The sequence below is a fragment of the Lampetra planeri genome, chromosome 4 (genome assembly GCF_965212315.1).
Source record: "Lampetra planeri chromosome 4, kcLamPlan1.2.h2, whole genome shotgun sequence".
Taxonomy (NCBI): Eukaryota; Metazoa; Chordata; class Hyperoartia; order Petromyzontiformes; family Petromyzontidae; genus Lampetra; species Lampetra planeri.
This window is the reverse complement of record NC_136110.1, coordinates 4,733,084-4,750,545: the sequence shown is the minus strand read 5'-3', so window position 1 is coordinate 4,750,545 and position 17,462 is coordinate 4,733,084. Positions and strand designations below refer to the sequence as shown.

The window sequence follows — 17,462 nt, the reverse complement described above, 5'->3', positions numbered from 1 at the left end:
CCGAAAGAACCAAATAGTATGGATTCCTGCAGTCACGAAAGCTTCAAATCAAGATTTTTCCATATATATGTAGTGACATAGAATGGGTCACTAGGGTGCATAGCGCTGGTTACTGGTAGAGAGCAGAATTGTGGGTGTAGTAGCCTGGTCTACCAGCAGGGCAGGTGAAGTGTGCCACTGGGGCGCGGAGCGCTGGTTACTGGCAGAGAGGGGGGATCTGAGGACACAGCAGCCGTGACAGAGAGGACACGTGGGGCGAAGCCCAGAAGCTTCTGGTAAGTTCCAGAAGGGGGCGTGGCCGAGGGCGGAGCCAAGCCACGCTGGGGAGGATAAAAGCTAGGTCCAGACACTGTGTCGGGGCTCTCGTTTGGAATGGAACCCATCGTCTATGCAAGTCTTCGTCCCCGTCTTCACCTTCTCGGTGTTGCGGGTCAGGCAGTGTGCCGGCTGTCCTGACCCGTGTGTAGTTATCCCCTGTACTGTGGAAGTGTAGAATAAACGTGTGTGCCTCCGACTATTAGTGTATCTGAAGGGACCACTACATATAGAGTAAACTCTCGCGCCCTTCTTCAGTGGTTATTGCACGCAGCTCACCGAGCAGTTTTGGGGCAGGGCTGTGGATGGCCAGCGAAAAGGCATATTACGACGGTTAATGGATGACACCAAACCGATGAGCCGATTAGCACGGTTGGCTACGTACGGTGCGAAAGAACTTGCATATTTCCAGCTTGCACTTGCTGCTTTGTTTACCTCATCATAAATGTTTGAGAAAACAACTCCTAATGCTACCTTTATATATTGATGAGGATGTCCCATCCCCTCGGCTACAACACCATCACAATATAAAATAATGTTAAGTTTACACGTGTCCCATCTGCCTTTTTTGGCAACATGTGTCCCATGTGCACTGTATACGTGTAGTTAGTAAGCAATGGAATCCAATTCCAATTTGTTTCGAGGGCAGTTCAACGAAAAAAGATGCTGCATTCCAGCTGCACAGACTTCATAAATCATTCCATTCCAATTTTTCACCAACTGTATTTCAAATGTACACCTTTCACATTGACCTTGCTTTTATTACTTCTCCATCTTGAATCATCTGTGGCCTCCTATTTTTAATACGTTATATATATATATCTCATGCAGAATTGCAAGAGCACCTCATTTAATATTTAGCCATAAGCCAGTAGATTAATAGAAGCCAAGCATGGTAAATTATGAAATATAAGCAAGATATTTCTTATAGTAATGACACGGTGGAATTGTACGAGAAATGAGACATGTTAAAAGCTTGTCATGAATGTAGATTTTTTTTTGTATTTGCAGCTCTGGAACAACTACTTTCATCTCGCAGTGGCCTTTCTCACCCAGGAGTCTCTGCAACTTGAAAATTTCTCCCATGGAAAGCGCCACAAGATCGTCAGCAAGTGGGTAGCAGCGCCAGAAAACAGTTGTTAACAAGTAAACCCGTAAAAACAAAGTTTTTCACTATAAATCCTTTAAATGTGTGGTGGTTAGAGTCCTCTCGTCCTCTGGCTTGAGATGGCTGCCACCTATGGGTCAGATGATTGTCTGCCACCATTAAGCAATTGGTAATTAAATATTTAATTTGTTTTCCCTAAACAGTGTAAAATTTTGGAAAAAAATGTTCACGAAAATTAATTGTCTCGCACAACGAGTCTGTGTGGAAAATGTCAGCTCGATTGGATCACGGGAAGTGGGTTAAAAAACGACCGAAAGATTTGCACGGTCGTAAGCAAGCAAGCACGCAAGCAAGCACGCAAGCAAGCGAACTTAATATAAAGGATTTAAAAATTCACAGAAGCAAGATGCGTAATTACATCCTGCAGGGCAAATCACAACAACCATTCAGTCCTACATAATGGCAATCATTTGCATGAAGGGGACAGGCTTGTAAAATATAACTAATGGCATGCAAATGATTTTGTATGAATGATGTACGATGTCATATTTACATTTATAAAAAGTAGACATTAAAATGTAATTCGTCTAACATTTTGCTTTCTGCCCTACCGATTTACAATTATGAGAGTTTTTTTCCTAACCTATAAAATCTAATAAATGTAGCTTCATCATAAATCTGTTTTGCCATATAAAGATAACGAATACCATGCATGCGAGTCATATGTACTAAATAATTTTGCCTTCACTTTTCCAATGCAATTTTTTTCATAATTTTTTGATATTTTTTATTTTAGACTTCATAAACCACACACTGTTTTATGAACTTGATGGTGTGTGTTCTGCTGCATTGTGCAGACACCTATGATGTCTAGGTTGGCCCATGTTAGTCTTTTAACTTCCCGACCCTGTGGACCTTGGCTGTGCCTGCCTCGGATATCCAATCTAGTTAAAGTCGTGCAGCGTAGCTTAAGAACCACAACAAACGATTCCTAGACATACAAAAAATAGATTCATCTTATATAGCTTTGTTCATGCAAATTGCATCTCAATCGCTGAGGAACCACAGAGGAACCACAGACAAGCTAGAAGGCTGCCCGGCGGTAACAACATTTGCTCTGGAGTTCACGATATATATTCAGATGTTTCTCACACAATTAGTGTTGATTATACATGTGGGAAGGAAGAGGTGGCACTCGGTGAAACCCCACGTGAGCGAGGGAGCAACCATCTATCCCACACAAAAGGGACAGATGATGTCAGTCCACACTTTGCTGTTGTGCATTCTGCTGCCGGGCTGGAGGTTACTGCACCCCATTGCCCACGGGAAGGGAGTCTCACAACATTTGATAATTTGTTCCGACCCACCAACCCTCACCTCCACAGTTCTGTATCACAGGCGTGCACCACCACTGCCCAGCATGCAGCTTTGCTATTATTGACTGCATTCTAGATATTGGAACACTGCCAGTCTTGGTAAGGTTAGGTTACAACAACAAAAACTTCTATTATACAACAGGTCTGTTGAGACTATAAAACTGGTAATGCCCCCCCCCCATTTGCACACATTTTCATGAGTATATACATATACAGGTAGTCCCCGACTTACGATGGTCCGACTTACGATATTTCGATCTTACGATGGCGATATGACAAAATTGTAAAATATTTTACATTTCGCGCGGCAGGCAAACGCAGCAGCGTACGAGGTACGATACTGTTCGTTGGGACGCTGCCGGGATGTACTGTACGCATATAGTTTATACAGTACGGGACTGTAAATTGCTCTGTTTTGCTAAATTATCACCATTCTTTAAGACTCCTGGGTAGGTTAGGCCATTTTCGACTTACGATATTTTCGACTTACGATGGGGTCGTCGTAACGTATCTCCATCGTAAGTCGGGGACTACCTGTATACACCTGTGGCCAAATCACCTGGAATGCATCCGATCACAGAAGCTAAGCTGTTTTGAGCCTGGCTAGTGCTTGGATGAGTGACCGGTGGCCACAATGTGCAAGGGACGGGTGTAGTAGGTATTGAACATTTCTATGGTTCTTTTTTAATGAACTGCCCCTACATTCATCATCGACTCACACTGACCAGCGGAGTTAAATGTGGTCAAATATCTGACACGGCCTGCAAGCCATGGGGAGGACCTCATCCAGTAGAGGACTGAGAAACACAGGCTGTAGTGCTGTACATGTATACATACACACGCATAGTATTTGTAATATAGACCACGCAGATACAAAACCATATAAGTTGATTTTCTAAATGTCTCTGCCTGCTCGTATTTCCTGGTTTCTTTTGTGAAAACATCACAGTGACAAGCGCAGCATCATGATTAAACAATTTGTATGGGGCCTTTGAAACATTTATCCAATACCACATATAGACTTGATGACAGACCTTTCAACATCATTCATTACTGTCAAGAGTGTTTTGACTTTAACCACATTTGCAGGCCACTAATGAAAGGCTGGTGATTGATGCACAATTGTTCGAAAAGTAAAATAGAGTTTCTGATAAAACAACTGTCGATTCAAAAAAGGAATAACACGATAATTTGACTTATAAATGCAGCCTATCTGCATGGTACATTTTACAAGAATCTTAATTAAATTGAACAAAGTACTTGAATATGAGAAGTCAAAGTTAATTGTAAAAGAGCTGTATGTCGTCATGGGCTGACAAATGCTAACGATTAAATGCCATCTGTGATTGTGGAAGCTTTAAATGTGTGATGTGGCACATTTCCCCTCTTTGCAGGTATGGAGATATGAGACGGCAAATTGGATTTGAAATTCGTGACAAGTGGTACAACTTAGGTAAGCACATAATTGTTTGTTTTGGGTTAGGTCGCGTAAAGATGTGTCGGAAACCTTGAATCAAATGTGTTAAGTTTACTGCTGCAACACACTGCTGTGTTGGAAATGAATCTCATGAAATTGGTGTGACGTTTGGATGGAGATGACATCCAGCATCCTCAGGTTGTTAAGAGGATCTCAGATCTCGAGTGAGAGTGCCTTATGGATCGGAGTCCTTAAGCAGATGCCTTGACGTCATCGACACAGTCATGTACGTGGTATAATTTAATTAATTGAAGTAGTTTATTCGTAGTTGACTGGTTGTGACTGGCAGGCTAAGTTAATGTAATAAGGTGAATCTATTTAGCAGCGAGCCAAAATCGGCTTTCCTTAATTATGCTACAGTATTTGTGTATTCGTAATGAAGATGGATGTTTTGGTACGTGCCAGTGTACGGCTAAAATTCGGCAAAATACATTTGCCATTGTTGCTGCATTGCTCTCCATCTTACATCAGGCGGCAACGGCATTGGGCGATGCATGCAGAGGAGCAGGTTGCACAGATAGACAGATGGCCTTATGAGGCAATGAATGCTGATGAGTTGACCATTTTTTATGTTGAGATCGCTGTTACCTGGTTGCTTTTCATTGATGTATCCAGGGAACGGTATTGGTTGAAAAAATGTGTTTAGTTAACGTCCATGCTTTATGCAATGAGTTTATAATTTTACACATATATGTCGGTGGTAGAGTAATACATTGCATTATATTCACATTAGAATCTCCCCATGCTGGTTTTCCCAATGTTATGGGTGTTTAAATGTGCTTTTGCGGAATTAAATACAATTATTACTTTTCTCAGTTGATTGTGACACAAAGCAAAAACGCATCATAAAAAGAATATCGCTTAAAAATGTGTTTTCTTCGTAAATTCTGAAATACATTAATATATGTAAAAACGTCACTTATAACAGTAACAATATTTTAACATCATGCATTTTGGATTTTCAAAACAACATTGTTGGTAAAATGCATAAAATAATAATTCTAAGACTTAAGAGACCATAATGACAATGGTGTTTCAGCAAAGGCAATCTGATGAGAGCAAAAAAAAATATCTTTGACGATCCACTGCTTGATGTTGTTTGACCATACTTCACCATGCTGGTCAACAGAGGTGTGGACTCGAGTCATGTGACTTGGACTCGAGTCAGACTCGAGTCATGAATTTGATGACTTGCGACTCGACTTGGACTTGCATAACAATGACTTTGTCCCACCTATGAGATGTGGACTCGAGTCATGTGACTTGGACTCGAGTCAGACTCGAGTCATGAATTTGATGACTTGCGACTCGACTTGGACTTGCATAACAATGACTTTGTCCCACCTATGAGATGTGGACTCGAGTCATGTGACTTGGACTCGAGTCAGACTCGAGTCATGAATTTGATGACTTGCGACTCGACTTGGACTTGCATAACAATGACTTTGTCCCACCTCTGCTGGTCAATGTGGATTAGTGAGGGGGCGGGGGCGGGGAGGCAAGACCTGTTTGCAAATCACTTGTCATTGACATTAGCTCTGGCCACAAATAAAACCCAAGTCATCATTTACACCCCAAATGCTCAAACAAGCGTGTTAACATTGTAACAGCTTTCTTAAAACAAACTCAAGAAAAAAAACACCTCCACATCATTTAACATATCACGAACTGGATCGAAAACTGTTTTAATCTGAGAATGTTGCCAAAATACAAACCAGTAATAGCTGGTATCGCTCCATGTAGGAGATTGACAGTTGGTTATAACCCTGGCTCCTTTAACTTTCCCCGCTGCAGCTATCCTCCTTAACCCCCAGTCAGAAGGTAAACCACAACCGTATCTCCAGTTCTCAGATTCCAAAACCCCAATGTGAAACAGCAATTCTGCCGCAGGAATGAAGCGAGGAAACAGAGTGTACCGTACCGACATCTTCCCCACCTTTGGCACTCATGTGTGCTGGATTGGTCTATACTGCATATATATGCATATAAAAATCAAGAACATACCAGACCAGAGCAGTGTACCTGGATAAGGGTCTGACATAGCTCATGCAAAAAAAAAACACAGGTCCACATTCTGTCCTGTTAAATTACATATCTGCAGCATTGCTCATAAGCTGCAATGCTCTATAAATTAATTTGAATTCATTCCATCCAACCTTCTTTGCCTATCATCAGGACCCCAGACCTACAGTCCAATGATAGAGACAAGGCCTTGGCACGGCTGGATTTTGCCCAACCATTAACACTGACTAGCAATCGGGCTTTCTGCCAAACCTTCTGCCTCATTCGATCCTGTGCGCGTTCAATGGCCCATTGCACATCTTTTTTCCACATGAGTTGCAAACTCTGCCATATAACTTGCGTTCCCCCCCCCCCTACTATTATACACGGCTAGCTGATGTTGACTGCGGGGTGCCTCTGCACACTACACTCGTTTTAGTATCGTTTACCAGCATCCCCTTATACGGTTAACACCACTGTCAAAATAAATAAATATATATGCGGTCTCATCACAACAAAAAAAACATCCCAGGCAGCATGTGCACACATTGTCCTTACATCAGACCAACTGACAAGCTCAGATCTAGTTGTGCAAGATTGGAGTGTTTGCCTGCTGTCACCCTCGACTGCCCGTGATATATAACAGCTTCAAGTGCATGGGGTGGTCACGGATTATGCACGTGACTGGTGACGAGGTAGGTGATGCCGTTGCAGGCTTTGTCGACTTGAATTGCTGAAATTCACAGGCAAAACGACACAATGTATATATGGTCATCGTAATCCTGTTTATTTATAACAAGGGAGTAGTGCCGCCCATGCAAAACGCGTGGGTGACGTTAACCTCAAGAAGGCGTTCGAACACAGAACAACATTTTTTTGTGAGATTGCTTTCTGGTTAAAGTTTACACGGCGCCGCAACGCGCTTCTCCTATATATTAAGGGTGAAGAAATGCGACGGTTATTTGATTAAAATCTCGTCTTGCACTGATGATGCAATGCATCGACTCAGATACATTGTTGTATGCGATTAGTTCACGTGACCCCGGCAGCCAAACGAGACACTACAGTGAAAAATATATAGAATTTCGATCCCTAATGTTTGCCAACCACATATTTTCGATGAATATAGATTGGTGTTTCATCGTCTTGCCTCCATCATCATCGTCATCATCACCATCCTAGAATCTCGCCCAGATCCAGAAGAACGCTGGAGAACCGCATTGAACAACACAGATGCAAGAGAACGTTTCAAACTCAAACATCACACCTCCTGGTTTTAACATTCCTTGAAGAGACGGGTGCAATCATCAACCGCATCAGAACATTAACAGGCTAATGTGCACATCTCTTGCATAAATGTAAACTTAGAGGCAAGCCAGGGTAGTGTGATTGTGGCCATACAACGCAGATTATAGAGGAGACAGCACTATTGCAATGTAGGAATAGCAAAACTATTTGCCTCTCGTGGCTAGCAGATTGGCAGATCTCGACATTTGCCATACGCGATGAATAGAATAGAATAGAATCGCCATCATTAGCAGTCACCATTGTCTATCTACTGCTGGATGAAAGCCACCGCACGCCATCGCCATCCATCATGGTCCAGCGCTGCTACGATTCACCTCGCTCCTATACATGACTTGATCTCATCGCTCCAACTTCATGACGGGCATCTATCTTGAACAGTCTTACTTATGGCTACCATTCCGTCACCAATCTTTTCTATGGGAGGTATCTTACTAACATGCAAACTATTTCTTGCAAACAAGTCTATTAAATGTGTATGCATAGAAGGAGATTATTAAGATCTACGCTGTGAATGCCTCTTGTTAAAATTTCGGTTCCCACTTGAAACTCGTTATTTTGTGATGGAAATCAAATCAGCCATAAATAGTTGCAATCTTTTCAGTTGGCCAACTTTAAAGCACGCAGACAATGTTCTTCAATTAAAGGAATAAAGTGCAAGATGATAATTTTCAAGCTACACGGTGAGAGGATGGAATCACATCGCTCGCATTTTGCGCTTGCGGAGTTCGTGAGCATGCTTTGGCTCGGCATGCAAGTAACGGCTACAATCTCCAGATGGCTTTCCAAAACACATCATGGCTTCCCATTATCCCAGGAACAAAATTTACTTTGGAGCTGAAAACTACAGCCCAGAGGTTAATGGTCTGTGCAGTTTACTTTAAAGTGTTGCACAACTAATCACGTTTGTCCACAGAGTGCCTGGTCTTATTCACAATTACCGCAGTAATTGCAAACAAACATGAATGCAAAAAAGACGGCAGCCCAGGTACCATCATTTTAAGAAATATCTAGACAAGAATGTAGCTATTTTTATCACGGTTGCTGAGCCTAGGCCCAAAATACCACACTGTCAGACACAAACAGCACTGACGAAAAAAAACAAAAGGTTTTACCTTTTCTGGCAAGAATACAGGATGCGAGAATAGGTTTTCCCCTTTTTTCTGGCGACAAAGCAGGTGTTAAGATGTTAAAACACCAAACTGAAACCTTATTACAAGGAATCATGTCTGCATTAACCACAATACTTGTGGTCAGAATGCAAACAAAAAACGTACTCTGAAAATATATGCATCGTCCTTGAAACTGATTGGTCCACACCAGAGACAGCTTTCTTTTGAGCCTAGTCTCAAAACGGTACTGGCAAAGGAGGTCCCATGAAATACAGGATGTGTTAAGTTGTTCAAACAGCAAACCGATACCTATCACAAGGCATCAGGTCTGCCTTAACCACACATGCTGGTCGTAAAACATGCAAATAAACATGCTTTGATAATGTATGCATTGTCCTTGAAACTGATTGGCCAACACTAGAGACAGCCTCATTTATGGCCTTGCCTCACCAGTATTAGACCAAAGAACGCCAAAAGGACAACAGCACAAGGCACGAAAACGTGGGTCGAGCACTATCGATGGTATAAATAGCTATGACCTAATAGGTTTTTATATTATTGGACAGATTATCAGAACCTGAGAAAACAGACGATTTGGGGAGATTTCCAAAGTTGAGCGGCGTGAGGGACGAAGTTGGAAAGAGAAGTGTCTTCAACTGCAAGTGTGCTAGTTGAACAAAGTGTGGATCGTTGAAATGATTATCTGACATCAGCCCACAATTGAGTGATTAATGAGCAATGAGCAGTTCACTCCAATGTGGCAAAGCATTTGCATGCATTGTGCATGGAGAAACATATTGTCAATGCACGTGTTTATTTATTATAAGAAATAGACAAGATTAACCCCTTTTTATTGAAGACAAAAGTAATTCAGGTAAATTCATCATTTAGTGTCTTATACACCTTTGAATTTCTGTAGAAAATGTTGTACATTTTCATTTAGACTGCACTTAAAATACGCATTGTAAATAAACAACATGCGCTGAAGGGAGTTTTATTCAGGAGCTGTAATTTGTTTACATTTGATAATTAATCTATCATTTAAAGAAACAGCAAGGTCTATATATTTTTTTGCGTTTGATATTTAAAGCATAGAGACGTGAGCACGCAGCTGCACACAAGTAAGTACCTTGAGTTATTCATCTGATTGACCTACATTCAATCTCACTTTAGTGTAAGACTGCAACAAGTTCCATCTTGGCGATTACCCCGCACAGCAAAGGTCGAAACCGGGTACCCGATACCCGTACCCCACCCGATACCCGGCTACCCGTACCCGGCCGGGTACGGGTACCCGTTTGCGACCCTGGTGCGGCCGGGTACGGGTACGGGTAGGCCGTGAGTCACTGGTGTGTAACCGTTTGTCACTCATTTCCCAACGTCTTGTCTCTTCTCACAAATCAAGTTCCTAGAATCAACCCACCCGCGCCTGCAACATGGCTTCATCCCAGAGGTCGCAATCAGGTACCCGATACCCGTACCCTACCCGTACCCGGCCGGGTACGGGTAGGGTACGGGTACGGCCGGGTACGGGTACCCGTTTGCGAGCCTGGTGCGGCCGGGTGCGGGTAAGGAATCAAAGCCAGTTTGCGACCTCTGCCGCACAGATACCAAGCGCCTCCCACAAGCCATGTTATATGTTTTTGGCAATTCGTTTTAAAAATAGGTTTTCAGAACTGTTAATTTACGTTTTTTTTCCATGAGTCACGATTATTAATATGGGAAAAACATTGCCAGTACCAATTTATAATATAATTTGTTTCTTTGCATCTTCGCTTTATTACTATGTGTCTGTCCACTCAACGGTTTCCTACTCTTATTGTTTGTATTACATGTTAACGCCCTTTCGTCATCAAATCAGAACACGACGAGAAAGAAAAACAATATTTACTGAATAGTAGAGCAGACTGGAAAAAAGCACAAGTTTAAAATAGCTTGCAAACATTTACAAAAACACTCAGGCTTTGTGCATTATGCAATAAGACATCGCCGGTTCTGGAAGAAGTGCATTATGGTTTGTTTTCAAAATAAATATGGGTAAATGAAACCGACTGACAGCCATCCTTTGTCAGTTAACTGTTGCATGAAAGCTTTCACTGGTAGGAACCTCCTGGTTACACCAGCCCACAGCGGATTATTGTGTCCGTCCGTCGTGCATCCAAAAATGGGAGGGGTGGGGCGGGTGGGGAGGGGCTGGGTGGGGAGGGTGGGTCTGGGTGGGGGGTGGAGCTGGGTGGGGAGGGGCTGGTCACCCCGTGGTGCCCTTATAAAACTCAACGTTTAACCTACTCACGCCGGCTTGTGCCCGCCCTCACAGCCGGCCATATTTGCGGAATACACCACGCCGCCGTTGACCCTGGCCATTGACCGAGCAACCCAACGTTCCTACCAGCTCCCTCCGCAGGAATGTGTTTTTACACTGTGTAGGTCATGGAGGTTGTTTGACCATACTTCACCGCACTGGTCAGTACTGCTTTGGTAAAGTCCAGGACAAGTTTGGATATCACTCGCAACTGATGTTTTTTGTGGGAACAAAGCAAACCGATGTTGCCGGGTTCATAATGCAATGCGCGAACCACTGCCCCACCGTTCCCCCTTTTACTCATGGGTATAGCATTCAGCACAGCTATACACAGCGGTAGAGCAAATTTGGTCTGGTAAATCATTTAAACAGGGAAGAGAAAAGTGTTTTGTTTACTGTCAGACAGAATTGTAGCAATGTCACAACCAAAGGATTCGTATAGAAGAGTCTGTTCGAAATGAGCAACAACAAATACGGTTTCTTTTTAATCATTTATGGCTACACTTGTAATCCCAACAAAAAAACAGTATCATAATAAAAACAATTATAAACCAAACTATCCAATAATGCGTACTGTTATAAAAAATGCATTTGATTTTCTCATTTGACAGATGCATGCAACTACTCGCCTGAAAGGATGTTACAAATTAGCAAATTTAAAAAACACATTAATGAGCCTATGCGTTATTTGACTAGCACTCCACTCCTGGCAATTTTGGAAGTGTCTTCTCTTGGATAGGGTTTAAAAACGTGTTCCTTCAATGCTAATACTTTTTTTTTGCTTTTCGCATCGCTATGAGCAGAACAGCTGGCCTGCGAGCTAATGGGTTTGTAATAACCTTAGCTCAGGAGCAATGCCAAAAGCCACGAGGCAGTATTGCCTCCATCCAATCCAGCACAACACTGTCCACCTCTCGCATTGGGTGGAGCGGTGGCGCACTGGTTAGCGCACTGCGCTGTGAACTTGGAGGCCCGAGTTTCACTCCCGGTCAAGGCTAACATTAGGCTACCACTCCGCTGTTGTAGATTTGCAATTGTTTGTCTGCGTGCCATTACGTGTTCGCTCTGTATGTGTGTTGTTGTTTCACACCCTGGACACCCTTGAAAATGAGATCTTTCATCTCAAGGGATTATCCAGGTCATGCGTATTTTTCAATGACTTAAATTATTGGCACGTGATATCAGTCCTGCCCTCCGCCCCCTTCAGTAACTCGCACTGACCAGCGTGGTGAAGAATGCTCGAGCAACTCCCATCACTGCAATGATATTGGATGGATTTTATTGATGAAGTGATTGAGGATGCTGCAAATTTAGTTTTAACCTTGCGTGTGGTCTCTGAGTAGGTTCCTTAAAATATGCACGAGAATACATGTTAAACAGTTGCTTATGTAAGACGAAACCTTTGACATTTTAATGAAAAGCAACGTATCAATGTGTCTGAAGAGGAACTGTATTAATTTTGGTATATTGCCAGCTATGAAATGGACCACTGGAAAAGAGGATGGGTACAAACGTTCAAAAGTATGCAAATATGCATGGGGAGATGCTTGCTTGGGATTACACTGTGAGACAAAAAGATGAACACGTGGATTGTATAACATATGCACAGATTTTGGACTGTAAAGTACAGTTCAGTGGGCTTGAGATGTATACGTAAATCGAAGAGACGATGGCCAGTGGACGACAATAACCGCTGAGTGGCAGCGTGATGAGGGAAGCCAGCCAAGAGGGCGTCCACCCTGGAGATGGAGCGTAAGAGATTGGCTCGTCAGCTTGTGCTACGTGGATTGCGCCTTCGCGGGACGGTGAAGAATGGCCATGACTCGGGGGGGACTTTCATCCAGCAGCGGATTCAATATGACCGATGATAATGACGCTTTATGGGGGATGCAACAACAAGCAAACGATGCATATGCGGTGTAAGGTGACATTGTTGAAATATATCTCAAGGAACAGGTGTGTATGCATTTTAGTTTGGAAACAGGCTTTTCATGGGATTATGTAACACTGCACAAGTTCATCATCGTCAGCCATAATCAATCCACTGCTGGATGAAGGCCTAGCTAAGTCGTGGCCCGTGTCTCGTGATCCAGCAATGTCATGATCCACCCAGCACCTGCACACGTGCTGATTTCATCGCTTCATCTCCTCGGTGGATGTCCTTTCTGACGTGTTCCATTCCTCAGCTGCCACTCTGTCATTTATTCTGGACCAACGGCCAATCATCGCACTTCCTGCCAAAGTCCACTTACTTTCTTCAACAGTTTGACTAACTTAGTTAACTAGCGTACGCTCTCTAATCCGTGCGTTTCTCTTTCACCGTGTAATTCCGAGCGTGCAAATCTCCATGCTTCTTTGGGCACTTGTTTTGTATTTGATCCACATTGCATTTAAAGAAGTTGCATTTTACGTTTCAATGGCTACGTAACATTATGCTAACCATGCGTGCTGAAGTATACATGCACGTTGCACGAGCCATATGGTATAGTTTTCTTTTCTGTAAAAGTTTTTTTACACAGATGATTTCCTAACTCCGTAGAGTTTGTTCGTAGCATCTCGGGTAATTAGTCTCAGGCACTGCAGTATTTTATGTCAGGATGTATAATGAACTTTTTCACACATTTTTTTAAATATATAACCACTATATCTCATTATAAAACGAATATTTTGTTTACATAAACCGCTACAGTTTTCGTACTGACAAAGAATATTTTACAAATTTGAGTAACTTCAAAACAACCGACAATTGTGGGAATTGTCAAAGGTGAATTCAGTTCGTGTGCAGGTGCTGGGCGATTGTGACATCACAGCAATGTGATGAATGGAGGCGGTTTGGGGCAGCCTTCATCCAGCAGTGGATGATACAGTGGCTGATGAAGAGAATTACATTTCATCTCGAAAAAAAAACACCCGGACGAAGTTAGCCATGCAATTATCTCTCGTGCCACAATTAGAAATAAATTGTGAAATTCACTGATCAGAAAAAGACAAAGGAAAATCCAATGAACATGAATTATGCAAATACTTGCATCCATGTCTGCTCGCACTGTATGATAATGGGTGCTGAGCTCGATGATGATGATGAAGCTTTTGATGAAAATAAGAATTGACACGGCTACATTTCTCAGAACATTAACTGTAGGTCCTAGAGTTGGCAAGCTAAGGCACAGGAGTTATATCTGTGGCATTGACTTATTTACCCAGCCTCCGAGTTGTATTTGTGAAAACATCGTTAACCTTGCATCCCTTAATTATGCAAATGTCCCTCACCTTACATTAATATTTATAAAATCACTGCTGGCAAGCCTGGGCACAGACACCGTGTGAACCCAGCAATGAATACAAATAGATATGAAAACCTTTGTTGGGGAGCGGTAACGTAGTGGTTAGTACGATTTCCGCTCGCGGCCAACACCAGTGACGATTATCTGAACCGGTCCTGGGCCTCCCCTAGGTCGACTCGGCCTCAAATGAGCACCTGGTGCGGTGAGTAAACATTGTCACTGGGGAGACAAAGGCGGCTGGGCATGGTGCTGGCCACTCTCTCGTGTGCCGTGCCGGCCTTCATAGGTGCTCGCTAACGGCACTTGCCCCAACATTGTGTTGCAGGCTATACTGGGGGATCTTTGTCGCTGTTTGAAATGCCTCAAAGTGGAAGGAGGGTGGGGGATTCTTGGTGGGGTTTTGGGGGTGGAGTGGGTGAAGGGGGCCCGGGGGGGGCGGGCAGGGGCTATTGAGGGGGGTGGGTAGGACAGGGGGGTACACCGTAGCACACATTAATCCCTCAATGCATTTGCATACTTATTCCCATTGGATTTGCACACTTATTACTGCAGCAGTGCCAAGCATGCGACCTGCATTCAAAAATTATTTCCTTGTTAACTCCAAAGCCTTACCCTTAATACTAATAACACTGGAATCGCTAATTACCGTTGTAAGTTATGGATTAAATTGGCTGGCTTAATAGTGGAACATTGGATCCGCATGCTGGCACACTCACTTGGCAGCATTGCAATCGCAGTCCTCATCCCTTGACTTTGTTTTCCTTCCCACCCACATCTGGTTGAGTCAGATGGCAATTTAACACATCCATGCTCAGACAGGGCAGAGGCACCTAAATCAATCGTGTAAACACCAGCCCCAGCGCACGTGCAAAACCACCACACTCTTTATATTAGTTGACGGACAAATGGTAATGAATACGCCCTGCGCGTTTTTGCATTGCAAATGTATTCGCTGGGTTTGCCTAAAGTGTGCCGTTTTCGGCTGCGTTTTATTTTGCTTTCTAAGTAGTCAGCAATTTTCAAGCTTTGTGTTTCTTTAACACTACAAATGTGTCTTCCAAGAATTGCAGTGCAGTACAATGTCACATCTCCGACTATTACATATCCGCCCTGACCAATTAACCCCCTACACATGCACTGCAGTATTAGTGCATGGTTGTAATTGTCATTTTATAAATACATCATAATAATGCAATTTATAACGCGCACAACTCAAAGGCGCGGAGCCAATCTCAGAGTCGCTCGAAAGCACGTGGTTGTAGAGGTGAGTTTTTAAGTGTCTCTTGAAGGAGGCGATTGAGGTGATGCTGCGAATGTGCAGAGGGATGGGGTTCCAGACTGTTGGGGCTGCCACCGAGAAGCGGCGCATAGACGTGACCATCCTGGATCTCGGTATCAAGAGGAGGTCGTGAGTCGCGCTGCGCAGGTATCTGCCGTGTGCTGAGTTGCAAGTCGTCAATAGTGAAGAGAGGTACGGCGGGCAGGCAGATGTGAAGGCATCGTGGCAGAGGCAGGCGATCTTGTATATGACCCTGCTGGCGATGGGTAGCCAGTTGAGGGCACGGAGACAGGCAAGTGAGTCGAGACGGGGATGAGTGTGGCCAATGACGATGCGTACTAGGTTGTTTTGTAGTCTTTGAAGTTTTTTTAGGTTGCCGGTGGAGGTCTGGACTAGGACGTAGTTGCAATAGTCAAGGCAAGTCCGCAATCAGTTGGATAATCAACATATTGTAATGTATAACTATATTTGCGTTTAGTTTAGATACATTTGATATATATGATAAATACAGATTTTTTTTTCCACCTGTTTTTTTTTAAAGGACTGCTTATATAATTGTGGCGGTGACCAAACTACTCTAAATGCACCCAATCACCACCACGCACAAACAGGGTGTCATATGATGGCTGTGGCATTGTGCTATTATGTGGACAGCAGACAGCGGGGCAGACAAATCTATTGTTGAACTTTACTTCTATACTCCTGCATCTCGATGTCCCACCTTCACCAACCTAGCATGGTGAAGTATGGTCAAATAACTCGACGACCCGCATGGTGTGGGCCGCTCTCATCCAGCAGCGGATTGACAAAATGGCTATATGTACATAATAATAATCATAATAATAATAATAATAATCATAATAATAATAATCATAATAATAATCATAATAATAATCATAATAATAATAACACAAATGTCATGAATGCTCATCATTCGACCAATAAGTGATTGACGGCTTTAACAAGATAGGGAGGTCTGCTTACAATCCTAGTGGGAGCAAATGTATCCTGAGGGTGCAACTGTTGTCTGCCACAAAGTGGTACCCATTTGAATAACCGTGGGGGGGGGGGGGGGACAGAGGGTTGAGCTCAACCCAAGGAGGCGTTAAACTCTCAAGCTTCGAATTGCGAGCCACAAAATATGTGCACTGCACACAACCCCAGGCAATTCAATATGATTGCAGTGTTAATGATTTTAACGGCGCAAATAAAAACAGATCTCTAGATATGTTGCCGAATATGCATAAAGTGACCACATCTACTCACGTGTCAGGTAAATGAAATTCAAATGAGACACAGATGCATTCACCGTTTGTTTAACATTGGAACCCGCCTCGAGTAGAAAAGCACCTTTAGTCTATATTGTATGCAGTGGCATGCTGCCCCTAATCACTCAGCTGCAAATTCCTACCAGTAGCAGTGAGTGCACTTTTCTGCGCCACATGTCCTTGTTAGTAACTGTTAATTTAACGTCTGTGCAACTCACGTCGGCTGCACCCTCCCTTCCAATCCCCAAGCGATCGCGCCTGCTTGCCCATTGGCAGCATCTGCAAAAACAGCCATCATTCACGCGGCAGGGAAATTGTGAGCAACGTCAAATCGGTCAGAAAATGAAAACGCTCGCTCGCAACTCCCCCCCCCCCCCCACGTAGCATTCACGGCCCGCAATATTGGTGCCATCATCTGTGGGCTGGGTGGTTCTATAATCTCATGCAGGGAGAGCGGGGTAATGTCGGCAGTCCTTCATTTCAGCTCGGGTTTGCACCCTGGCAACATCAACAACTGAAAAAATGAATGCCGATTGCTCGGCGAGAGTTCTCATGCACGGCAAGATTGCCAATCTCAGCACATTAATTGACAGCGCCCAGCAAAAGGGGTCTTCAATCACACTCAAGTTGAGGGA

At 43.4% G+C, this 17,462-nt stretch overlaps 1 protein-coding gene across 2 annotated transcripts in view; it reads left to right on the top strand.

Annotated features, from left to right (window-relative positions):
• LOC144717603 (dedicator of cytokinesis protein 1-like) overlaps positions 1 to 17,462 on the top strand; it is a 214,263-nt gene that overhangs the window by 142,655 nt on the left and 54,146 nt on the right. For both annotated transcript variants that reach the window (XM_078593098.1, XM_078593097.1), the window contains exons 32-33: positions 1,327 to 1,427; positions 4,194 to 4,252. In XM_078593098.1, coding sequence (XP_078449224.1) covers positions 1,327 to 1,427; positions 4,194 to 4,252 — 160 coding nt within the window. The remainder of the gene's footprint in view (positions 1 to 1,326; positions 1,428 to 4,193; positions 4,253 to 17,462) is intronic.